The sequence below is a fragment of the Vitis riparia genome, chromosome 11 (genome assembly GCF_004353265.1).
Source record: "Vitis riparia cultivar Riparia Gloire de Montpellier isolate 1030 chromosome 11, EGFV_Vit.rip_1.0, whole genome shotgun sequence".
NCBI classification, from domain to species: domain Eukaryota; kingdom Viridiplantae; phylum Streptophyta; class Magnoliopsida; order Vitales; family Vitaceae; genus Vitis; species Vitis riparia.
This window is the reverse complement of record NC_048441.1, coordinates 504,892-530,089: the sequence shown is the minus strand read 5'-3', so window position 1 is coordinate 530,089 and position 25,198 is coordinate 504,892. Positions and strand designations below refer to the sequence as shown.

Genomic DNA, 25,198 nt, shown 5'->3' with positions numbered 1-25,198 from the left:
GTCCAAAATGGATTTCTCTTGTAAAGCTAAAGAATCAAATTTTGATAGGAGAATTTTCATAGAAACAGATTTTTTTTAATAATTTTTAAAATGAATAGTTTTTGTTTTTTGAATAATTAAATATTAAAACAGTAAAAGAAGAATAATGAACCTTTTAAAAGGTAAAGTAATTTCATTATATTAAAATATGATTTTATATATTTATGTATGTATTTTTTTTTTCAATTTCTATTTAATTTTTTTTTCTATTTTTCTTTTGCAAAAAATTTAGTAAACATCTCACCTTATGAGATTGAGACCCATATTTTAAATTTTAATTAATGGAAAACTACTAGGAAGCTACTGGACAAACTTGTTCTATGAATTTTGGACTATATGAAGATGTATCTGTGAAAAAAAAAATTTAAATACAGACACTTCAAGGTGGAGAGTAGTTTTATAACAATATTTTCAGCTTTGTGGGCTGAGATTTGTGATTTGTATTCCGAGTGGCGATAACAGAGACAAGCCTTATCTCCATGGATGGGGAAGACCAGAAACCAAGTCTGGAATCACCATTGATTTCTCAAGAAGCTGTGTCTCACTCAAGGAATGGAGCAAAAAGAGAGGAGATCTTGGGTGAAGTGAAGAAACAGTTGAAAATAGCAGGGCCTTTGATGTTAGTCAATGTTCTACTATATAGCTTACAGGTGATTTCAGTAATGTTTGTGGGTCATCTGGGAGAGCTAGCTCTCTCTGGTGCTTCCATGGCCACTTCCTTTGCTTCAGTCACTGGCTTCAGCTTTATTGTAAGTAGCATGGATTTTTTTTTTTTTTTTTTTTTTGTGTCATCATCTCACACATCCATCCACGTTTGATTTAGCTACTTTTGGGTTGTACCCTTTCGAATATATGTTGCATCGCATAATTATTCGGCTGAGTTCTTCATTGGATTGCCGACATAGATCAGAAAATATTTATCTAAACTTAGAGGTTACTATAATATTGTTGGGAATCCATCCTAACTTTTTTTTCCACACCTGTGGATATAGATTATTGCTTGTGGATATAGACATTATTATTATTAAAATATAACAAATTGATCAATTAAATATAAAAACTAAGATTTAGATAAGAAAAAAATGAGAATATAATTGTAAAGCTATCAAGAGATGCTCTCACATGGTCATAGTGAACTCTTTTCATTAATTGCTACTTTCTTATTAGTTACTACTTTTCAATATGACATGAAAGAAAAGTTATCGGGTGGTTTAAAAAAGCCCAATCAAGAAATCTGTTTCTCCAACTTCATTGGATTGATGAATAACTATTAATATCAAGAATAATGAAAGGGCATGATCTAATACCACCATATTATTGGTTGGAGTTCTAATCCTAATTGATAGAACAATCTTTACCTTTTTGGTATGGAATGAAGGTAAGTATCTATCTAGTCAAAAATTTTAAGTCTCCAACATCATTAGATTAAAGTTGGGGTATGGTAACGGATGAATAACTGCTAGTATCAAGAATAGTGTACTTGTGTTTTTTAGTAAATTTGTCCATTTCTTTTATCAAGTTATTACTTATTTTACAAAGATTCTGCTTATTTCTTTCTATATATGTAAGAACCTTTGAGAAAGATTTCAAGTGTTAATTATTTAGTATGCATTATTAGTCTTCCAACACTCCAAAGACATTTTCAACCAAGCTTTTGAAATGAGTTTTATCCACCTTTTTTCTTTCATCTTATTTCTTCAACTTTTCATTCACAATTAAAGGAGCATTTTAGAGGTTCACAACCAATCATGCCAATTTTTTTTAGGATATTCAACATACCTCTTTTGACAAATAAACACTCCATCTTCTTTTTAATAGACTTGAATTCCCAATGCAAAAAATAGTACAACAATCACATGTTGCTCATTTCATATTTTTTTCATCATTTTTTTTTAACTTTTCAATCATTTTTCAGCATTTTAAGTTAAAATCAAACCAACAACAATAAGTAAGAATCTTAGAGCTTCCTTTGCTCTTGAAACAAAGTAGTTAGGTTCATTCTTGCTTCTATAGAAGTCATTTTTGGTGAAGTAGCTATCAATTTAATTGTACTAGACATAAAGAACTTGTTTCAAATTGTACAAGGCCTTCTTCAACTTGTAAACCTTCTTTCCTTTACCAACAACAACAAAGTCTTGAGGTTGCTCTGTATCAATTTTTTCATTCAACTTTCCATTCAAAAATGTAGATCTTACATCAAGTTGGTAAAGTAACCAACCTTTTTTAGCAGCCACAACAATGATAGCTTTAATAGTGTCAAGACAAGCAACTAAAGCAAAAGTTTCATGGAATTGCAACCAACCTTGTTGCAAACATTCAAACCCTACTATCAAAATGGTGTTTCACCCTATAGATCCACTTCACCAAAATCATCTCTTTTCCTTTTCCTTTTGTGACTAGCAGCCATAATGCATTTTCCTCAATGATATCAATTATTTGTTCTATTGCTTCCTTCAATCTTCATCTTCTACTGCCTTTTCAAAGCTTTGAAGTTTAGTAATGCAAAAACTGCATCTCTTATAAATGTCACTCAAACTCTATATTTTTCCTGGAGTTAAGGATAGTGATGATGAGCATGAAGTTGGAGACCTAATGAAGGGAGGCAATGAAACTGATGTTAGGGAGTTTTGAGGTGATAAAATTGAGTTTCCACTATTATCATTTTCAGTGGGGGCACTAGTTGAACTTTGTCAAAGAAATTTGTTTTTTGTTTGTTTGTTTGTTTGTTTGTTTGTTTTTTTTTCAACTTTGCCTTCTCCTAATTCCAAGAAACTTTTTCATAAAAAAAAAAAAAATTATATATCTACTTATCATCAAATTGTTTGTTTTTAGGTTTTACATCCTATAGCCCTTTGATTCTAAGTTTTAACCTATGGAAATATATTTTTCACTTACTTCATCCAACTTACTCTTCTTTTCTTTGAGTACTTGTGAATAACATATACAACCAAACACTCTTAAGTGTCTCCTAGATGGTTTTCTTTCACATTATTATTGGAGTTCAATTTAACAATGCTTCTATTGAGCATCTATTTAATAAGCATGCAATAATGTTAACAACTTCATCTTGGAGGATTTTAGGTAACCCTTTCTCATGTAGCATTGCTTTAGCCATTTTCATAATAGTTTGACCTTTTTCTTTCAACTACTTCATTTTGTTGAGGAATATATGTAGCAATTTGTTACCTCTCAACCCCTTCATCTTGATGAAACTTCTCAAATTGGCATAAGGTAAATTTTTTCCTTTGTCACTTCTCAAGGTTTTTACATAACAACCCTTTTGTTTTTCAACAAAACTATTGAAAATTTTCTAAGACAATGAACATTTAAAATTTTTTGCTTCATTAAGAATACCAAAGTCAATGTTGTAAAATCATCAATAAATAGTATAAAATATTTTTTGTTACCTTGAGAAGTTGGACACATAAGAACACAATCATCAACGTGAATTAGATCCAATGCCTTTGCTCTTCATGCAACTTCCTTGGGAAATAATTACTATGATGCTATCCAAGAACACAACCTTCACATACTTTATTCTTTCCTTCAATGGTGTTGAGCAATCCTTATACCATCTTCTTTTGGCAAAGAAACTTTAAACTTATATTGAAGTTCAAAGTACCCAAATCTTATATGCAAAACCAACCTTCCTTAACATCTTCTACTCTGAAAGCTACATTTTAAGCATATTTGAAGACAATTAGAAAATTGCTATTTTTTTATCCATTTTTATCTTTGTCACTACACTTCTTCTTTGCCCCTTATCATAGATGGTGCACTCATTATCTTCAAAGTGAAGTTTGTATCCATGCTCTACTAGCTAGTCCACACAAAACAAATTTTGCTCCAAAGCTGAAACAAGTAGAAGATTTCAAATGTACTTGGTTACTATTTTAGTTTGAATACTAATGGTGTCTTTTCCCTTGACATGCACCAGATCACCTTTTACCCATTTTGACTTATGATTTAATGGTTCTATCCATGTCAAGAAAAATATCTTTATTATCAAACATGTGGTTTATGTAACCACTATCAATGAACCACATATTATTTCTCTTCTTAATATCTTTTTGACAAGTATAAAACATATTTTCTTTATCTTCTTTTTTCTTCAACACAATTTGCTTGTTGATTGTTGGAAGCCTGCAATCTTTTCTTAACATACCCAAATTTTATTTATAATAGAGAATTGAAGCTTCCCTTTAAACAAACAATCATTTTCAACATGACCTTTTTTTTTTTGTTGGCAAATATTGCATTTTTGGAATGTGTTAGTGAATTGTTGAAATTAGTGATTTTTTTTCGACCATTGAATATTTGTCTAGCTACCTCTTCCATTTCTTCCTCTACCACTTTCTCATCCACTTCTACCTATCCTAGGTTCCAAATATTACATTTTAGGAATGCATTAGTGAATTTTCTTCCACTGTTGAATCTTTCTTTACCTCTTCCATTTCTTTCTCTTCCTCTTTCTCGTCCATTTCTACCAACCCTAGGTGAATCACTTTTATTTTCATTGCTTGTGGGTTTGTTTTCAACATTTCTCAAGTGAATGCTCAACTTGCACTAGATTGCACTTTCAATTGATTTTTCAAAATGCCTCATTAGTCCCTGCTCATAAGTTTTCGAGGACCTAAAAAATGGCTCATGTAAGCTTAGCTAAAAGAGGTTTTTTTTTTTTTTTCTTCAACCATAGTCATAATTGGGTCAATTTTATCAAGTAGGCTAATTAAAATTTTCTCAATAATTCTTCTATCATTATTTTTTTTTCACAATATGACTTCATCTAATTTACTAACACCATGAACTTGGAAGAGGACTTATTTAAAGTTTCATTTTCCCTCATGTTCATATTTTCTAGCTCTCTTCATGAAGTTTGGAGCATTACTGAATACTCTTCCATCTCTTTGGAACTCCTATTGATGGGTGTCCCATACTTCTTTAACTTTTGAAGATCTCATAATTCTTGAGAAATAGTATTGACAATACTTTGAATAAAAAAGAGAGTTTTTGAATCCATTTTTCTCAACAATTTTAACTAATGCTTTTTTTTTTTTCCATTTGGAGTTAGTGTTGTTGCATTTTTAGGTTCACTCAAAGCTATTTAAAAAAAAATCACAAAAATCTTGAAACATAAATAATGTTTTCATTTTCACACGCCAAAAATCATAATTTTCCCTTATAAATGATGGAATAAAAGAAAGTTGAGAACTTATACTTTTGTTACTTGTGGCAACCACTGATGTACTCTAGAAATCCTTGATCTTCTGCTTCAAGGGTGAAGGTTCCTTGTTATTCTTCTCAAATAACAACTAAGTTGTTGAGCTCATTGATCACAACTTTGATTCTACATGATCTTCTTAGACCATAACAACTCTGCCTTCTTTTGTTTCTCTTTCTCTATATACTTAGGTTCAAGCATTGAAAGGAAAAGGCAACAGAGACAGTCCCACCTACTTCATACTTTATTTCCTCACAACAATCCTTTTGTATTGATAGCTTCTCTCCTTCACCAAACCTTAGCCTGATTGCTACGGATTCAAGTCTTCAAAGAAGAAGAGAAACCTTAGAATTCCTCCTCTCTGCTATAATATGTGTTTGTCAAGATTCCATGAACAAGGAGCATGCCAGTACTAGAGACAAGAGACAAGAAGAATACTTAAAAAGAGAGAGAGAGAGAGAGAGAGAGAGAGTGAAAAAGAAAGTACGAGTTTGGGAGAGAACCTGCAAATACAAAGCTATCCAACAATAAAACAATTTAGAGAGTTAGAGAAAGAGTTAGAAACATAAAATCGCTAGCTTTTATTCAACTTTTGTTAGTTGTTATTTCAACCAAAAACGTGGGATAGAAATTGAAGATAAAAAGGATATTTAAAATGGAAGACTCAGCTGAAACTTGGTCTCCTTTTGTATTTATTTATTTCCTACTACTATTTTATTTGAAGATAGCAATCCACATTTATAACAAATTTAATCAATTAAATGTCTCTCCATGGATCGATAATATTCACACCAAATACAAACACAAAAAACTAATTTTTATGTGAGTGACATTATGTAACATTTTCTTTGTGATGTTTTTAGCATTAATTTCGCTTTTGTTTAATAGGTAGGAATGGGAAGTGCATTAGACACATTCTGCGGTCAGTCATTTGGAGCAAAACAATATCATATGCTTGGTGTACACAAGCAAAGAGCTATGGTTGTGCTTCTATTGGTTAGCATTCCTGTTGCTTTTATTTGGAACAATACAGGCCATATTCTTGCATCATTGGGACAAGATCCAGAAATATCAGCTGAAGCCGGACTTTATGCTCACTTTATGATTCCTAGCATTTTCGCTTTTGCGCTTCTACAATGTCATATTAGATTCTTACAAGCTCAAAACAATGTAGTTCCCATGATGATAACCACAGGATTCACAACTCTACTCCACACCCTCACTTGTTGGATGTTGGTTTTCAAATCAGGTCTGGGAAACAAAGGGGCTGCCCTTGCAAATGCCATCTCTTATTGGATTAATGTCCTCTTGTTAGCAATTTATGTCAGGATCTCCCCTTCCTGCAAGAAAACATGGACGGGTTTTTCAAAGGAGGCATTGCATGATGTGCTAAAGTTTCTCAAATTAGCTATTCCTTCAGCTATAATGCTATGGTAATATCTTTGGGTGACCTTTCACTTCAATAGCACATTTTTTGTGTGTATTAGAAATATTCGTAGATATCATGTAGTTTTATTTGTCTGGTCTCTTGGAACAGCTTGGAAATATGGTCATTCGAAATGATGGTATTGTTATCTGGTCTGCTTCCTAATCCAAAGCTTGAGACATCAGTTCTATCAATCAGGTACCATATCCCATGCTTATGCACTTGAAATAAGCATAAACCTTTAATAGCCTTTGAGAATTCCTTAAAGATTACTAAAACTAGTTACATATTACTAATGGATTATGTGCATTTCATCACAGCCTTAGCACATATACAGTACTTTATATGATACCCCTTGGACTTAGTGGCGCAACAAGGTACTTTTCAGTAATTAGTTTAATGGTTGTAGCTCCTGAAAATCAACATGTCTCTCGAATCATTCTTCTTTCCATTTTTCTTTTTAGTACAAGAGTTTCAAACGAATTAGGGGCTGGACGACCACAAGCAGCACTTTTAGCCGTGTATGTTGCATTATTCATGGTCGCCATAGAAGGCATTTTGGTAGCCACTGCCCTGATCTTAGGACGTAACTTCTGGGGCTATTCTTACAGTAGTGAAGAAAAAGTAGTGAACTATGTTGGAGAAATGATGTTCTTGCTTGCAGGATCCCACTTTATAGATGGCATTCAATCAGTGCTTTCAGGTATGTGCCAATTTGCAATGTGTACTTATAATCTTTAATTTGATTCTTCATGACAACTGAAATTTCTATAATAATTTGTTTATACTAAACCTATATCCATGAAAAGATGAAAATTAATCAAAAATATATATAGCCCAGTGTTAGATAGAGAAATTATCTTCCTAAAGTATAGTCCTACGCTGTCTGCATGAAATATGATCTGAATTCACAAACATATATTGGTAGTTCCCACTTTTTGGCTCTAGGCATTTATTTCTTACTAAAGTTGTTATCAATAAGTAATGATAGCACACTTACCCTATCATCTAAAGAAAGGTTAATCAACACTTTAATCAATTGAGCGACTCTAATATTATTTCCCCAGGCGTGGTTAGAGGAAGTGGCAAGCAAAAAATTGGGGCTTTGGTTAACCTAGGAGCCTACTATCTTGCTGGAATTCCATCTGGTGCATTATTAGCTTTCGTCTATCATATTGGAGGAAAGGTAACTCTTACTCTATTTTTAATCTTTCTCCCCACTTCTCATATTTCGTTCTAGTTTATATGCTCCAAGAAAAAGAAAAATTAACCCATTTGTATATCTACTTGGTTCACAGGGACTCTGGACAGGAATTATAGTTTCACTCTTCATGCAGGCATTATTTCTTGCAATCATAATTCTTTGCACTAATTGGGAGAAAGAAGTATGGTTCTTTCATCGATGTTTGTGTATGTATGAGAATTTTCTTGTTGAATTCACTAATGCTCTATTTCATCTCTTTCTTTTGTAGGCAAAGAAGGCTACTGATAGAGTGTATGACTCAATGGTCCCTGTGAATGCAATATCATCGAGTTGACATTGAAGTAATATTTCGAATTTCTAACTAGATCTATAAAAATTATGCTCAATCTTGTTTGATAATTTAAAATAATAAAGGTAATTTATGACTATAAAATAATTTGCTTTGAACATGTAAGCCCTACCAGTTTGGAATAGCTCATGGTTATCCTGTCTAGTGTTCTGGGATTGTTCATTTCTACTAATGTAATCTTATAAGGTTAATTTTGATCAAGCAATACATTAATACTTAAAACCAAGGGTGTATTGTAGTCCTCATACTACAATAGGAATATTGAAATGACCTCATTTTTGCAATGACGAACTACCAATGACGAACTCAGTATAACAAATAAGAGATGGAACATATATTTGAAAGGGTACAACCCAAAAGGAGCTAAATCAAATGTGGGTAATGTGTGAGAAAATGAATAAAAAAGGAAGAACCCATGTTACTTACCATCAAGCTGAAGCCAGTGACTGAAGCAAAGGAAGTGGCCATGGAAGCGCCAGAGAGAGCTAGCTCTCCCAGATGACCCACAAACATTACTGAAATCACCTGTAAGCTATATAGTAGAACATTGACTAACATCAAAGGCCCTGCTATTTTCAACTGTTTCTTCACTTCACCCAAGATCTCCTCTCTTTTTGCTCCATTCCTGGAGTGAAACACAGCTTCTTGAGAAATCAATGGTGATTCCAGACTTGGTTTCTTGTCTTCTCCATCCATGGAGATAGGGCTGGTTACTGTTCACGCCGCTCGGGATACAAATCACAAATCTCAGCCGACAAAGCTGAAGATGTTATTATAAAAGTACCCTTCACCTTGAACTTGAAGAATCTTCATTTTCTAATTTTTTTTTTTCGTAGACACATCTACATATAGTCCAATATTTATAGACCAAGCGCGTCCAGTGGGTTCCAACTATTTTTCCACTAATTAAAATTTAAAATAAGGTTCTCAATCATTGTAAGGTGAGATATTTACTAAAGTTTTTGAGAAAAGAAATTGAAAAAAAAATATAGAATCAGAATTTAATACTTTATTAATATATTTGTATAGTGTCGGAAAACAAAATTAATGAGATAATTTTATGATAATCTCAATACTCATTTTATTTTAAATTTATGATTATAAAGAAAAAAGAGGAAAAAATTAATATTTATTTATTTATTTTTCCATTATACCATAGTTTTGTTTGGTTAAAATACACATAGGAAAAAAGGGACATTATTCTCCAAACAAAATTTGATTCTTTAGCTTTACAAAAGAACCCCATTTTGGATGATGGAAAAATAAATTAATTCTAAGGCCACCACACTTTGTTGGGGAATAAGTAGAGATTCTGCCAGTGAAGTGAAAGAAGATAGAAGTAGTGGGTCCTTGTAAGAAATGTAATTTATACGATCCTTCACCTTTTAATATTAGTTGGGGTTTATCACTTTGTCACTAGATTCTTGGACTATTACTAAATCATAATATATTCCCTTTTTTTTTCAAAATGCCTTGTTACCAACTGTGTTTCATGTTGTTACAAAATAATTTCAAAAGCCAAATTAACATATTTAAAATAACGTCAAATAAATTACCAACTATGGATATTAATGAAAAAAGAATTGTAAAAAGATAATATTATCTTTTATTTAAAAAATTTCTAAAAAAAGAATAATATTATCCTTACTTTTGTAGATCAAGGTATTTTATTAGAGTTAAGTGTGGATTCCCATTTATTAGAATAAAAAAGTAGTATTTAGATTAAAACATAATTTTTAGCTTTAATGGAAGCAATGCACTATACTGACAGTGTTGATATTTATTTGTCTTTAGTTTATTACAAGCCTTCAAGAACATATTCAATAAAGCATTTTCAGAAATAAGTAACCTATGATCTACTCACCCCCAACCCTGATAGAGGACCCATCTATCAATAGTGTCCGTTGGCCTTTGCCTCTCCATCCTTCACCTCAACACCATGGGTATGCGATCCCTGGATGTTCTTTCTATTACTACAGTGAAATCAGCTGGGAGATCTGCTATGGCTTGGGACTCTAGCTGTCTCCAGCGGATTCTGTACATGTTTAAGTCACTTAGTTCCAAGCTTTGAACAAGTAGGTTTAGATAGGATTAATGGAAATTGGGTGTATGGTACAAGACAATGTAGTCATACAGATAGTAATGAGAACCAACAGATGCAAAAATGAGGTCATTTCAATATTCCTATTGTAGTATGAGGACTACAATACACCCTTGGTTTTAAGTATTAATGTATTGCTTGATCAAAATTAACCTTATAAGATTACATTAGTGGAAATGAACAATCCCAGAACACTAGACAGAACAACCATGAGCTATTCCAAACTGGTAGGGCTTACATGTTCAAAGCAAATTATTTTATAGTCATAAATTACCTTTATTATTACAAATTATCAAACAAGATTGGGCATAATTTTTATAGATCTAGTTAGAAATTAGAAATATTACTTCAATGTCAACTCGATGATATTGCATTCACAGGGACCATTGAGTCATACACTCTATCAGTAGCCTTCTTTGCCTACAAAAGAAAGAGATGAAATAGAGCATCAGTGAATTCAACAAGAAAATTCTCATACATACACAAACATCGATGAAAGAACCATACTTCTTTCTCCCAATTAGTGCAAAGAATTATGATTGCAAGAAATAATGCCTGCAGGAAGAGTGAAACTATAATTCCTGTCCAGAATCCCTGTGAACCAAGTAGATATACAAATGGGTTAATTTTTCTTTTTCTTGGAGCATATAAACTAGAACGAAATATGAGAAGTGGGGAGAAAGATTAAAAATAGAGTAAGAGTTACCTTTAATCCAATATGATAGACGAAAGCTAATAATGCACCAGATGGAATTCCAGCTAGATAATAAGCTCCTAGGTTAACCAAAGCCCCAATTTTTTGCTTGCCACTTCCTCTAACCATGCCTGGCAAATATTATTAGAGTCGCTCAATTGATTAAAGTGTTGATTAACCTTCCTTTAGATGATAGGGTAAGTGTGCTGTCACTACTTATTGATAACAACTTTAGTAAGAAATAAATGCCTAGAGCCAAAAAGTGGGAACTACCAATATATGTTTGTGAATTCAGATCATATTTCATGCAGACAGCGTAGGACTATACTTTAGGAAGATAATTTCTCTATCTAACACTGGGCTATATATATTTTTGATTAATTTTCATCTTTTCATGGATATAGGTTTAGTATAAACAAATTAGTATAGAAATTTCAGTTGTCATGAATAATCAAATTAAAGATTATAAGTACATATTGCAAATTGGCACATACCTGAAAGCACTGATTGAATGCCATCTATAAAGTGGGATCCTGCAAGCAAGAACATCATTTCTCCAACATAGTTCACTACTTTTTCTTCACTACTGTAAGAATAGCCCCAGAAGTTACGTCCTAAGATCAGGGCTGTGGCTACCAAAATGCCTTCTATGGCGACCATGAATAATGCAACATACACGGCTAAAAGTGCTGCTTGTGTTCGTCCAGCCCCTAATTCGTTTGAAACTCTTATACTAAAAAGAAAAATGGAAAGAAGAATGATTCAAGAGACTTGTTGATTTTCAGGAGCTACAACCATTAAACTAATGACTGAAAAGTACCTTGTTGCGCCACTAATTCCAATGAATATCATATAAAGTATTGCATATATGTTAAAGCTGTGATGAAATACACATAATCCGTTAGTAATATGTAACTAGTTTTAGTAATCTTTAAGGAATTCTCAAAGGTTATTAAAGGTTTATGCTTATTTCAAGTGCATAAGCATGGGATATGGTACCTGATTGATAGAACTGATGTCTCAAGCTTTGGATTTGGAAGCAGACCAGATAACAATACCATCATTTCGAATGACCAGACTTGCAAGCTGTTCCAAGACACCAGACAAATAAAACTACATGATATCTACGAATATTTCTAATACACACAAAAAATGTGCTATTGAAGTGAAAGGTCACCCAAAGATATTACCATTGCATTATAGCTGAAGGAATAGCTAATTTGAGAAACTTTAGCACATCATGCAATGCCTCCTTCGAAAAACCCGTCCATGTTTTCTTGCAGGAAGGGGAGATCCTGACATAAATTGCTAACAAGAGGACATTAATCCAATAAGAGATGGCATTTGCAAGGGCAGCCCCTTTGTTTCCCAGACCTGATTTGAAAACCAACATCCAACAAGTGAGGGTGTGGAGTAGAGTTGTGAATCCTGTGGTTATCATCATGGGAACTACATTGTTTTGAGCTTGTAAGAATCTAATATGACATTGTAGAAGCGCAAAAGCGAAAATGCTAGGTATCATAAAGTGAGCATAAAGTCCGGCTTCAGCTGATATTTCTGGATCTTGTCCCAATGATGCAAGAATATGGCCTGTATTGTTCCAAATAAAAGCAACAGGAATGCTAACCAATAGAAGCACAACCATAGCTCTTTGCTTGTGTACACCAAGCATATGATATTGTTTTGCTCCAAATGACTGACCGCAGAAGGTGTCTAATGCACTTCCCATTCCTACCTATTAAACAAAAGCGAAATTAACGCTAAAAACATCACAAAGAAAATGTTACATAATGTGTCACTCATATAAAAATTAGGTTTTTGTGTTTATATTTTGTGTGAATATTATTCATCCATGTAGAGAGATTTAATTGATTAAATTTGTTAAAAATGTGGATTGCAATCTTCAAATAAATTAGTAGTAGGAAATAAAAAAAATACAAAAGGAGACCAAGTTTCAGCTGAGTCCTCCATTTTAAATATCCTTGTTATCTTCAATTTCTATCCTATGTTTTTGGTTGAAATAACAACCAACAAAAGTTAAATAAAAGCTAGTCATTTTATGTTTCTAACTCTTTCTCTAACACTCGAAATTGTTTTATTGTTGGATAGCTCTGTATTTGCAGTTTCTCTCCCAAACTCATACTTTCTTTTTCACTCTCTCTCTCTCTCTCTTTTAAGTATTCTTCTTATCTCTTGTCTCTAGTACTGGCATGCTCCTTGTTCATGGAATCTTGACAAACACGTATTATAGCAAAGAGGAGGAATTCTAAGGTTTCTCTTCTTCTTTAAAGACTCAAATCCGTGGCAATGAGTCTAGGGTTTGGTGGAGGAGAGAAGATATAATACAAAAGGATTGTTGTAAGGATATAAATTATGAAGTAGGTGGGACTGTCTCTGTTGCCTTTTCCTTTCAATGCTTCAACCTAAGTATATGGAGAAAGAGAAACAAAAGAAGGCGGAGTTGTTATGGTTTAAGAAGATTATGTAGAATCAAAGTTGTGATCAATGAGCTCAACAACCTAGTTGTTATTTGAGAAGAATAATAAGGAACCTTCACCCTTGAAGCAGAAAATCAAGGATTTTTAGCGTAAATCAGTGGTTGCCACAAGTAACAAAAGTATAAGTTCTCAACTTTCTTTTATTCCATCATTTATAGGGGAAAATTATGATTTTTGGTGTGTGAAAATGAAAACATTATTTATGTTTCAAGATGTTTGTGATTTTTTTTCTAAAAAAATAGCTTTGAGTCAACCTAAAAACGCAACAACACTAACTCCAAATGAAAATAAATAAATAAATGCATTAGTTAAAATTGTTGAGAAAAATGGATTCAAAAACACTCAAGGAAGTATTGACAAAACTACTTCTCAAGAATTATGAGAGCTTCAAAAGTCAAAGAAGTATGGGACACCCATCAATAGGAGTTCCAAAGAGATGGAAGAGTAATCAGTAATGCTCCAAACTCTATGAAGAGAGCTAGAAAATATGAACATGAGGGAAAATGAAACTTTAAATAAGTCCTCTTTCAAATTCATGGTGTTAGTAAATTAGATGAAGTCATATTGTGAAAAAAATTAATGATAGAAGAATTATTGAGAAAATTTTAATTAGTCTACTTGATAAAATTGACCCAATTATGACTATGGTTGAAGAAATAATAAAAAAAACCTCGTTTATCTAAGCTTACATGAGCCATTTTTCTAGGTCCTTGAAAACTTATGAGTAGGGACTATTGAGGCCTTTTGAAAAATCGATTGAAAGTGCAATCTAGTGCAAGTTGAGCATTAACTTGAGAAATGTTGCAAACAAACCCACAAGCAATGAAAATAAAAGTGATTCACCTAGGGTTGGTAGAAATGGATGAGAAAGAGAGGAAGAGCAAGAAATGGAAGAGGTAAAGAAAGATTCAATAGTGGAAGTTCCTAAAATGTAATATTTGCAATCTAGGATAGGTAGAAATGGAAGAGGAAGTGGTAGAGGAAGAAATGGAAGAGGTAGACAAATATTCAACGGTCAAAGAAAATTCACTAATTTCGACAATTCACTAACACATTCCAAAAATGTAATATTTGCAAAAAGAAAAAAAGAAAAAAATAGTCATGTTGAAAATGATTGTTTGTTTAAAGGGAAGCCTCAATTCTCTATTATAAATAAATTTTGGGTATGTTAAGAAAAGATTGTTGACTTCCAACAATCAACAAGCAAATTGTGTTGAAGAAAAAAAAAGATAAAGAAAATATGTTTTATACTGGTCAAAAAGATATTAAGAAGAGAAATAATATGTGGTTCATTGATAGTGGTTACATAAACCACATGTTTGATAATAAAGATATTTTTCTTGACATGGACAGAACCATTAAATCATAAGTCAAAATGGGTAAAAGGTGATTTGGTGCATGTCAAGGGAAAAGACACATTTAGTATTCAAACTAAAATAGTAACCATGTACGTACATTTGAAATCTTCTACTTGTTTCAGCTTTGGAGCAAAATTTGTTTTGTGTGGACTAGCTAGTAGAGCATGGATACAAACTTCACTTTGAAGATAATGAGTGCACCATCTATGATAAGGGGCAAAGAAGAAGTGTAGTGACAAAGATAAAAATGGATAAAAAAATAGCAATGTTCTAATTGTCTTCAAATATGCTTAAAATGTAGCTTTCAGAGTAGAAGATGTTAAGGAAGGTTGGTTTTGCATATAAGATTTGGGTACTTTGAACTTCAATATAAGTTTAAAGTTTCTTTGCCAAAAGAAGATGGTATAAGGATTGCTCAACACCATTGAAGGAAAGAATAAAGTATGTGAAGGTTGTGTTCTTGGATAGCATCACAGTAATTATTTCCCAAGGAAGTTGCATGAAGAGCAAAGGAATTGGATCTAATTCACGTTGATGATTGTGTTCTATGTGTACAACTTCTCAAGGTAACAACAAATATTTTATACAATTTATTGATGATTTTACAACATTGACTTTGGTGTTCTTAATGAAGAATAAGTATTTAAATGTTCATTTTCTTAAAAAAATTCAATAGTTTTGTTGAAAAACAAAAGGGTTGTTATGTAAAAACCTTGAGAAGTGACAAAGGAAAATAATGTACTTTATGTTAATTTGAGAAGTTTCATCAAGATGAAGGGGTTGAGAGGTAACAGATTGCTGCATATATTCCTCAACAAAATAAAGTAGTTGAAAAGAAAAAAGTCAACTATTATGAAAATGGCTAAAGCAATGCTACATGAGAAAGGGTTACCTAAAATCCTCCAAGATGAAGTTATTAACATTATTGCATGCTTATTAAATAGATACTCAATAGAAGCGTTGTTAAATTGAACTCCAATAATAGGGTTGAAGAAAACCATCTAGGAGACACTTAAGAGTGTCTGGTTGCATATGTTATTCACAAGTACCAAAAGAAAAGAGGAGTAAGTTGGATGAAGTAAGTGAAAAATATATTGGCATATGTTATAGGATGTAAAACCTAAAAACAAACAATTTGACAAGTAGAGATATCATTTTTTATGAAAAAGTTGCTTGGAATTAGGAGAAGCTAAAGTTTAAAAAAGAAAAAACAAACAAACAAACAAACAAAAAAACAAAACAAAACAAAACAAATTTCTTTGACAAAGTCCAACCAATGCCCCTATCGAAAATGATAATAGAGGAAGCTCAATTTTATCACCTCAAAACTCCCTAAGATCAGTTCCATTGCCCCCTTCACTGGGTCTCCAACTTCATGCTCATCATCACTTTCCTTAACTCCAAGAAAAATAAGGAGTTTGAGTGACATTTATAAGGGATGCAATTTTTGCATTACTAAACCTCAAAGCTTTGAAAAGGTAATAGAAGATGAAGATTGAAGGAAGCAATGGAACAAACAATTGATATCATTGAGGAAAATGCATTATGGGAGCCGGTCACGAAAGGAAAAGGAAAAGGAAAAGAGATGATTGTGGTGAAGTGGATCTATAGGGTGAAAAACCATTTTGATAGTAGGGTTTGAATGTTTGAAACAAGGTTGGTTGCAATTCCATGAAACTTTTGCTCCAATTGCTTGCCTTGACACTATTAAAGCTATCATTGTTGTGGCTCCTAAAAAAGGTTGGTTACTTTACCAACTTGACGTAAAATCTACATTTTTGAATGGAAAGTTTAATGAAAAAATTTATACTGAGCAACCTCAAGACTTTGTTGTTATTGGTAAAGGAAAGAAGGTTTACAAGTTGAAGAAGGCCTTGTACAATTTGAAACAAGTTCTTCATGTCTAGTACAATTAAATTGATAGCTACTTCACCAAAAATGACTTCTAGAGAAGCAAGAGTGAACCTAGCTACTCTATGTTTCAAGAGCAAAGGTAGCTCTAAGATTCATACTTATTGTTGTTCTTTCTTTTGTTGGTTTGATTTTTAGTTAAAATGCTGAAAAATTATTGAAAAGTTCAAAAAAGAAATGATGAAAAAAAAATGAAATGAGCGACATGTAATTGTTGTACTATTTTTTGCATTGGGAATTTAAGTCTATTAAAAAGAAGATTAAGTGTTTATTTGTCAAAAAAGGTATGTTGAATATCCTCAAAACATTTGGCATGATTGGTTGTGAACCTCTGAACCTCTAAAATGCTCCTTTAGTTGTGAATGAAAAGTCGAAGAAATAAGATGAAAGAAAAAAGGTGGATAAAACTCATTTCAAAAGCTTGGTTGGAAATGTCTTTGGAGTGTTAAATAATTAACACTTGAAATCTTTCTCAAAGTTTCTATACAGATATAGAAAGAAATAAGCAGAATCTTTGTAAAATAAGTAATAACTCAAAAGCACAAGTACACTATTCTTGATACTAGTAGTTATTCATCAATTACTATACCCCAACTCTAATCCAATGATGTTGGATGCTTAAAAAATTTTAGTAGATAGACACTTACACCTTCATTCCATACCAAAAAGGTAAAGATTGTTCTATCAATTAGGATTAGGACTCCAACCAATAATACGGTGGTCTTAGATCATGCCCTTTCATTATTCTTGATATTAACTGTTATTCATCAATCCAATGAAGTTGGAGAAACACATTTCTTGATTGGGCTTTTTTAAAACACCCGATAACTTTTCTTTCATGTCATATTGAAAAGTAGTAACTAATAAGAAAGTAGCAATTAATGAAAAGAGTTCACTATGACCATGTGAGAGCATCTCTTGATAGCTTTACAATTATATTCTCATTTTTTCTTATCTAAATCTTATTTTTTATATTTAATTGATCAATTTGCTATATTTTAATAATAATAATAATAATAATGTCTATATCCACTGGCAATAATCTATATATATCCACAGGTATGTCCACTTTTTTCTTTTTTTTAATCTAGAATATCTATATTATAATAATTATTTCCTCTGACATTCTTTTTTTATATATTTTTTCTTATCCAACATTTTTTTTTTCTTTTTCTTGTTTTTGTAGCTTCCAATAATTGTTATCTCATAGGTTTTAGTTACTAATTAAGATTAAGATGATTCCTTCTTATAAATAAACAACAGAGAAAGTTGTTACATCATTACTCAGAATATATTACTGCTTTGTCCAACGTAGAGTGGGTCAAGAGTGGATCAAGAACTAAGAGCCTTGAATCAAGAAGATTTAAGGGACACTGTTGTCATTGTATGAGATAAGAATGGACAAATGAGACAAAATTTCGGTCCAGAAAGGAAACTGGACAGAAGCTGTGGAAAAAAAAGTTAGGATGGATTCCCAACAATATTATAGTAACCTCTAAGTTTAGATAAATATTTTCTGATCTATGTCGGCAATCCAATGAAGAACTCAGCCGAATAATTATGCGATGCAACATATATTCGAAAGGGTACAACCCAAAAGTAGCTAAATCAAATGTGGATGGATGTGTGAGATAATGACAAAAAATAAAAAATAAAAAAAATCCATGTTACTTACAATCAAGCTTAAGCCAGTGACTGAAGCAAAGGAAGTGGCCATGGAAGCACCAGAGAGAGCTAGTTCTCCCAGATGACCCACAAACATTACTGAAATCACCTGTAAGCTATATAGTAGAACATTGACTGACATCAAAGGCCCTGCTAGCTTCAACTGTTTCTTCACTTCACCCAAGATCTCCTCTCTTTTTGCTCCATTCCTGGAGTGAGAGACAGCTTCTTGAGAAATCAATGGTGATTCCAGACTTGGTTTCTGGTCTTCCCCATCCATGGAGATAGGGCTTGTCCCTGTTATCATCACGCGGAATACAAATCACAAATCTCAGCCCACAAAGCTGAAAATATTGTTACAAAACTACCCTCCACCTTGAAGTGTCTTTGTTTTTTAATTTTTTTTTCATAGATACATCTTCATATGGTCCAAATTTCATAGTCCAAGTTTGTCCAATAGCTTCCTAGTAGTTTTCCATTAATTAAAATTTAAAATATGGTTCTCAATCTTATAAGGTGAGAAGTTTACTAAAATTTTTGCAAAAAAAAAAAAAAAAAAATTAAATAGAAATTAAAAAATAAAATATATATATATATATATATATATAAACCATAGTCAAAAAGCTTTCGGTCATCATTATTGAGCCGAAAGTAAGATTCCCTACCAAAAAGTCTAAGTCTAAAGTGTTACAATAATTTTACTGTTCATTTTTAAATGATGAGTTACTATTCATGCACGAAAAACTACTATTCACAATAGACTCTCACACACAATCCGATTCTTTTTTTTTTTGAACAAGAGATAAGAAAGCAAAAATGTGAAAAGAAAAAACAAATCAAAATGAAAAACGTCCATTATCTAATGGATAGGATAGAGGTCTTCTAAACCTTTGGTATAGGTTCAAATCCTATTGGACGCAACTTATTTTTATATATTCTATTATTTTATCAATAAAGAAATTTGGAATGATTTAAATTAGAGATGTTTTTATTTAATATTTAACATAAAGGATTACCTTTTTATTATTAAATATTCATTTTTTTATTTATTATTAAATCAAAATTTGATTATTTAGCTTTACAAGAGCAATCCATTTTGGACGATGGAATATCAAATTAATTCTAAAGGCACCACAGTTTGTCGGGAATAAGTCAAGATTCTGCCTGTGAAGTGAAAGAAGATAACTTACAACCACACAAAACTAGAACCAGTGGGTCCTTAATTGAAAGCAATTTAATTTGTACTATCCGTCACCTTTAATTTTAATATCGGTTGGGGTTTATCACTAGATGCTTGGACTATTACTAAATCATATATTCCTTACTTTTCAAAATGCTTTATTGAAACGGAATATACGACTGGGCATGAGTTTTATGGATCTAGTTAGAAAAACAATATTACTTCAATGTGAACTTGATGATGCTACATTCACAGGACTATTGAGTCATGATGAACTCTATCAGTAGCCTTCTTTGCCTGCAAAAGAAAGAGATAAAATAAAGCATTAGTGAATTCAACAAGAGAATTATCAGACACAGACACAAACACAACCATCAGTGAAAAAGAACTATACTTCTCTCTCCCAATTAGTGCAAAAAATTATGATTGCAAGGGATACTGCCTGCATGAACAGTGAAACTATAATTCCTGTCCAGAGCCCCTGTGGACCAACCAAGTAGACATGCAAAAGGGTTAACTTTTCTTCTTTCCGGAGAATATAAACTAGACTGGAGTATTAAAAGTAGGAGAAAGGCTGAAGGTAGAATAAGAGTCACCTTTCCTCCAATGTGATACACAAAAGCTAATAATGCACCAAATGGAATTCCAACAAGATAATAAGCTCCTAGGTTAATCAAAGCGCCAATCTTTTGCTTGCCACTTCCTCTAAACATGCCTGACAAATATTATCAGAGGAACCCAATTAATTAAAGTGTTGATTAACCTTTCTTTAGAGAACAGGGTAAGTGTGTTATCATTACTTATTCATAACAAATTTAGTAAGAAATAAATGCTTATAGCCAGTGAGTGGGAACTGCCAGTATATGTTTCTGTGTTAAGATATTTCATGTAGACATGGTAGGACTATACATTAGGAAGATAATTTTCATATCTAACACTGGGCTATACATATATGATGAATTTCATCTTTTCACATAAGTATAGGTATAGGTTTAGCATAAACAAATTAGTATAGAAATTTCAGCTATCGCATGAAGGATCAAATTGATAGATTATAAGTACATATTACAAATTGGCACAAACCTGAAAGCACCGATTGAATACCATCCCAAAAGTGGGATACTGCAACCAACACCATAATTTCTCCAACATATTTCACTACTTTTTCTTCATTACTGTAAGAATAGCCCCAAAATTTATGCCCTGAGATCAGGATTGTGGCTACCAGAACGCCTTCTATAGTGACCATGAATAACACAACATATATTGCTAAACGTGCTGATTGTGGTCGTCCAGCCCCTAATTCGTTTGAAACTCTTACACTGAAGGGGAAAATGAAAAGAAGAATAATTCAAGCAACATATTGCATTTGCAGGAGCTGCAATTCTTATACTAAATAAATCGTACCTTATTGCGCCACTAAGTCCAAGGGGTATCATGTAAATTACTGAACATATGTTAAGGCTGTAACATTAAAATATATATAATCCATTAGTAATATGTAACTTTTTTTTTATTGATCTTTAAGGAGTTTTCGTATGTTATTAAAGCTTTAAACTTATTTGAGGTGTACAGGTATGGGATATGGTACCTGATTGATAGAGCTGATGTCTCAAGCTTTGGATTAGGAAGAAGACCAGATAACAATACCATCATTTCAAATGACCAGATTTCCAAGCTGTTTCAAGATACACTAGACAAATGAAACTACAAGATATATATAATACTTAATATAACATTTCGAATACACAACAATTTCATTGTTGAAGTGAACCTGGAGATACCATATCATCACAGCCGAAGGAATTGCTAGTCTCAGAAACTTTGGCACATCATGCAGTGCTTCCCTTGAAAAACCCGTCCAAGTTTTCTTGCAAGAAGGGGAGATCCTGACATAAATCGCTAACAACAAGACATTCATCCAACAAGATATGGCATTTGCAAGTGCAGCCCCTTTGTTTCGAAGCCCTGATTTGAAGACTAGTATCCAACAAGTGAGGATATGGAGTAGAGTTGTGAATCCTGTGGTTATCATCATGGGAACTACATTGTTTTGAGCTTGTAAGAATCTAATATGACATTGTAGAAGTGCAAAAGCGAAAATGCTAGGTATCATAAAGCGAGCATAAAGTCCGGCTTCAGCTGATATTTCTGGATCTTGTCCCAATGATGCAAGAATATAGCCTGTATTGCTCCAAATAAAAGCAACAGGAATGCTAACCAATAGAAGCACAACCATGGCTCTTTGCTTATGTATACCAAGCATATGATATTGTTTTGCTCCAAATGACTGACCGCAGAAGGTATCTAATGCGCTTCCCATTCCTAACTATTCAACAAAAGCAAATTAAATTAAGGCTAATAACTTCAGAAAGAAAAGATGAAGAAAGCATAATTATTTTAACAAAAAGAAGCCCAACAATGAACCATGGGCTTAAACAACAAAAGATGAAAATTGAGAGGGAACAACCATAGAATATAAAGAAAGAAGGAATGTTTTACATGCTTGGGAATGTGCCCACTCTCAGGAATAGAACCCAAAAGAATCCACCACCTCCAAGTATTATCATTCCAAATTGTTCAATCCCTGATCTCTCTGGATTGTTTCCAAGAATAGTAAAGGCCATGTTTGTCATGGAAACAAGAGTATGAAAAGACTACCATCAAGTCCTATGATCACTATGCGATTAGAGTACTATTTAGTGGGCTTTCTATCATAAGAGGTTGGTTTAGAAGTGATTTTGGTAACCCCTTTTAGTTTATAACACTTTTATTAATAAAGCTTATATTAAAAGTGCTTTTATAAAAAAATCAATTAATGCTTGAGTATAAATTAAAAGAGAATTTTGACCGTGATTTTGGTAATGCCTTTATCATAAAAAAGTGATATTTGAAATAATCACCCATATCATCCAAGAATGATTTTAAGTGATCTTTTAGATTTTTAAAAATGATTTTCAAAAGTTTATCAACTGCCTAAATCTTATAAGAAAATACTTCAAATATTCATAATTGTTTTTAACCCTCTCAGACTCCCTTTTAACCAGGCTCTAAATGCATTCATCAGTAAGAAAAGAATTATAATTTAGGATGTACTCCGCATATAGCTAAATGGCTTCCCAGCCTCATCAGTGCTGTGTCATCAAAGTAAGTTTCCACACATGGAAAGAATGAGCTGCACAATCCTTGTAAAGTAGGCGCACAACTCAGTCAAAAGAAACAGACAAATTTACTCACAAAGCACAAGTACACATATGACATGAAATAATCATAGGAAAATTAAACAAGGTAATAGTATATACCCATATTCGTGTCTAGTCGTTCCATTTTTTTTTTTTAATCTAAAACGTCCATATTATCATAATTATATAAGCTAATATTCTCTTCTTTACTTGTTTTTTATCCTTCATTTTTTCCCCTCTTATTTTTGCAACCTCTAAGAGTTATTGTCTTTGTCCTATTGTCTTAATGAGTCCAAAGTAAGACCATTTTTTCTTATCTATATATGTATATAAAACATAGACACAGAGACACAGTTGTCCGCTACAGCAGAAAGCTCCAGTAATAATTAATACTACATGTAAGGGAGGGCCCACTCTTTTGCAGGCGGCCTCAGCCACCCATCGCAAAGGTGAAAGGACAGCTCCATTTAGCCAAGAGAAGAAGAGCCTTGAATCAAGGAGGGAGAGAGAGAGAATGGTCAGAGGAGAAAAAAAATTGATAAAATTTTGAGTCCAGAAGAAGAAACTGGAAAGAAGACGTGGAAATGGAAAGAAAGGTAGGATGGATTCCAGAAACCTCCAAGTTTGATTAGATGTGTATTTTCTGATCTATGACATCAATAATCCAATGAAGAACTCAGCCTAATAAATATGAAATACTTACAAATACAACATATATTGGAAAGGATGCAATCCAATGTAGCTAAATCAAATGTGGATGGTATAAAGAAAACATGGATGTGTGAGAAAATGAATAAAAAGGGAAGAACCCATGTTACTTACCAGCAAGCTGAAGCCAGTGACTGATGCAAAGGAAGTGGCCATGGAAGCACCAGAGAGAGCTAGCTCTCCCAGATGACCCACAAACATTAGTGAGATCATCTGTAAGCTACATATTAGGAGATTGACTGACATCAAAGGCCCTGCTAGCTTCAACTGTTTCTTCACTTCACCCAAGATCTCCTCTCTTTTTGCTCTATTTCTTGATCCAGGCAGAGCTTCTTGAGACACTTGAATCAATGGTGATTCCAAACATGGTTTATGGTCTTCTCTATCCATAGAGGTAGGGGTGACCACTTTTCTCGCCGCTTGGCATACAAATCACAGATGTCAAGAGCTCACAAAGTTGAAGATATTATTATAGAAGTACCATTCTCCTTGAAGTATCTTTAATTTTTAACTTTTTTTTTTTTTTTTTTTTGGATAGACCCATCTTCATATAGTCCAATATTTATGGACCAAGTTTGTTCAGAGGTTTCTAGAATTTTTCCATTAATAAAAATATGAAGAAAATTGAAAAAAATAAAAATAAAGGAAGTTTATAGCATAATTGAAAAACAAAATTAAAATAAAATTGATTGATTGATCTCGAGCTGCTCAACAAAAGAAACGCATTTTCGATTATGGAAAAATGAATTTTAAGGAGGAGACCACACTTCATTCTTATTCAAAGTCGAAGTAAACAGATCGATGGGTGAAAAGGAGATCATCCCTTTTTCAGGAATCAGTGAAGTGAAAGAAGATGACTTACAACCACACAAAATTAGAATTAATCATTCACCTTCTATGATATTCTAAAATTTCTTGTAGCACCTTAGAATTCGTTGGAGTTGGAGACTTTGTCGCATGATTCTTGGACTATTACTAAATCATACAATGCTTTGTAATATAATATTACAAGTATCTGAAAGACAACCAACAAAGCATACTTGTAATATAATATTATTAGAATTTATTGATTGGGCTTCATCTTTTGAGGTCATAGCATTTTTGTGACTTAGCTTGGTCCCAAGCTAGAAATTATAAATTGAAGAGTTACAAAACATTTATTGATAAAAGAACAATTCGATTCAATTGAAAAAATATTTTTTCAATCATTTATAGCTCTTCATCTAAGTGGATTGATTTTCGACTTACAAATTTCATTAGCACACATTTCAAATCCATCCTAACTTTTCTTTCTATTGTGAGCTAAACTTGTTTAAGGATCGAAAACATTAAAAAAATTTCTTATTTAATCATTGTGAGAAAAAAAACTTTAAATAGATTGAGAATTTGCAAGAATTGTATGTCTATTGGAGCTGTGAATCCAATTTGTCAAATTTTAAAGCTTAAGTTGGAAGTCTTGTTAGTAAAACTATCACCTCAATTAGGAGCTTAAAGATAGTGAATATGGACTAAGTGTCAAACAATTATAAAAGAGTTTGTACATATTTTTCTTTATCATTTACTTAATAGTTTTTTTCCTCATTATTTCTTATTCTTTTTGTTATTAATCGATTATTTGTTAAAAAATTGTCCATACTCAATCCACCCCTTCTTACATTATTT

The 25,198-nt window shown here is 32.5% G+C and overlaps 3 protein-coding genes and 1 long non-coding RNA gene across 9 annotated transcripts; 1 reads left to right on the top strand and 3 right to left on the bottom strand.

The window, feature by feature from the left end:
- Positions 1-484: 484 nt before the first annotated feature.
- LOC117925741 (protein DETOXIFICATION 16-like) lies at positions 485-8,522 on the top strand. The gene is made up of 8 exons (XM_034844844.1): positions 485-788; positions 6,149-6,693; positions 6,798-6,884; positions 7,007-7,063; positions 7,151-7,389; positions 7,754-7,872; positions 7,985-8,071; positions 8,159-8,522. Exons 1-8 carry the CDS (start codon positions 519-521, stop codon positions 8,222-8,224), a joined length of 1,470 nt encoding a protein of 489 aa, XP_034700735.1. The 5' UTR covers positions 485-518; the 3' UTR covers positions 8,225-8,522.
- On the bottom strand, positions 5,181-9,050 carry LOC117925744. The gene is made up of 2 exons (XR_004653022.1): positions 8,666-9,050; positions 5,181-5,672 (listed from the first exon to the last, which is right to left on the bottom strand). It is a non-coding gene; the product is annotated as an uncharacterized LOC117925744 (long non-coding RNA).
- Positions 9,051-9,980: 930 nt separating this feature from the next.
- Positions 9,981-18,869, bottom strand: LOC117925739 (protein DETOXIFICATION 16-like). 3 transcript variants are annotated; one of them, XM_034844840.1, is made up of 10 exons: positions 18,477-18,869; positions 16,212-16,283; positions 12,225-12,769; positions 12,034-12,120; positions 11,855-11,911; positions 11,529-11,767; positions 11,047-11,165; positions 10,848-10,934; positions 10,688-10,760; positions 9,981-10,274 (listed from the first exon to the last, which is right to left on the bottom strand). In XM_034844840.1, exons 1-9 carry the CDS (start codon positions 18,771-18,773, stop codon positions 10,695-10,697), a joined length of 1,569 nt encoding a protein of 522 aa, XP_034700731.1. In that variant the 5' UTR covers positions 18,774-18,869; the 3' UTR covers positions 9,981-10,274; positions 10,688-10,694. The 3 variants fall into 3 exon arrangements, with proteins under 3 accessions (XP_034700731.1, XP_034700733.1, XP_034700732.1); XM_034844842.1 differs by lacking the exon at positions 16,212-16,283 and having other exon boundaries at positions 18,576-18,866; XM_034844841.1 differs by lacking the exon at positions 16,212-16,283 and having other exon boundaries at positions 18,477-18,865.
- Positions 18,676-24,010, bottom strand: LOC117925742 (protein DETOXIFICATION 16-like). 4 transcript variants are annotated; one of them, XM_034844846.1, is made up of 9 exons: positions 23,651-24,009; positions 21,431-21,975; positions 21,238-21,324; positions 21,054-21,110; positions 20,730-20,968; positions 20,243-20,361; positions 20,041-20,127; positions 19,869-19,943; positions 18,676-18,763 (listed from the first exon to the last, which is right to left on the bottom strand). In XM_034844846.1, the coding sequence occupies exons 1-8, from the start codon at positions 23,924-23,926 to the stop codon at positions 19,896-19,898; spliced, it is 1,458 nt and encodes a 485-aa protein (XP_034700737.1). In that variant the 5' UTR covers positions 23,927-24,009; the 3' UTR covers positions 18,676-18,763; positions 19,869-19,895. The 4 variants fall into 4 exon arrangements, with proteins under 4 accessions (XP_034700737.1, XP_034700738.1, XP_034700736.1 ...); XM_034844847.1 differs by lacking the exon at positions 18,676-18,763 and having other exon boundaries at positions 19,653-19,943; positions 20,730-20,821; positions 23,651-24,010; XM_034844845.1 differs by lacking the exon at positions 18,676-18,763 and having other exon boundaries at positions 19,653-19,943.
- Positions 24,011-25,198: the final 1,188 nt, after the last annotated feature.

What these genes read in the sequence shown, in the direction of transcription:
- LOC117925741 (XM_034844844.1), top strand. Translation starts at nt 519, where the DNA reads ATGGATGGGGAAGACCAGAAACCAAGTCTGGAATCACCATTGATTTCT. An exon ending in ACATCAGTTCTATCAATCAG is followed by an intron (nt 6,885 to 7,006) that starts GTACCATATCCC and finishes ATTTCATCACAG; the next exon opens with CCTTAGCACATATACAGTAC. An exon ending in CATTCAATCAGTGCTTTCAG is followed by an intron (nt 7,390 to 7,753) that starts GTATGTGCCAAT and finishes TTATTTCCCCAG; the next exon opens with GCGTGGTTAGAGGAAGTGGC.
- LOC117925739 (XM_034844840.1), bottom strand. Translation starts at nt 18,773, where the DNA reads ATGATAACAGGGACAAGCCCTATCTCCATGGATGGGGAAGACCAGAAA. An exon ending in TGATCTTAGGGAGTTTTGAG is followed by an intron (nt 12,770 to 16,211) that starts GTGATAAAATTG and finishes TTTGTTTAATAG; the next exon opens with GTAGGAATGGGAAGTGCATT. An exon ending in CCTTCAGCTATAATGCAATG is followed by an intron (nt 12,121 to 12,224) that starts GTAATATCTTTG and finishes GTCTTGGAACAG; the next exon opens with CTTGCAAGTCTGGTCATTCG.
- LOC117925742 (XM_034844846.1), bottom strand. Translation starts at nt 23,926, where the DNA reads ATGGATAGAGAAGACCATAAACCATGTTTGGAATCACCATTGATTCAA. An exon ending in TCACTGGCTTCAGCTTGCTG is followed by an intron (nt 21,976 to 23,650) that starts GTAAGTAACATG and finishes TTTGTTGAATAG; the next exon opens with TTAGGAATGGGAAGCGCATT. An exon ending in TGTATCACATTGGAGGAAAG is followed by an intron (nt 20,128 to 20,242) that starts GTGACTCTTATT and finishes GTTGGTCCACAG; the next exon opens with GGGCTCTGGACAGGAATTAT.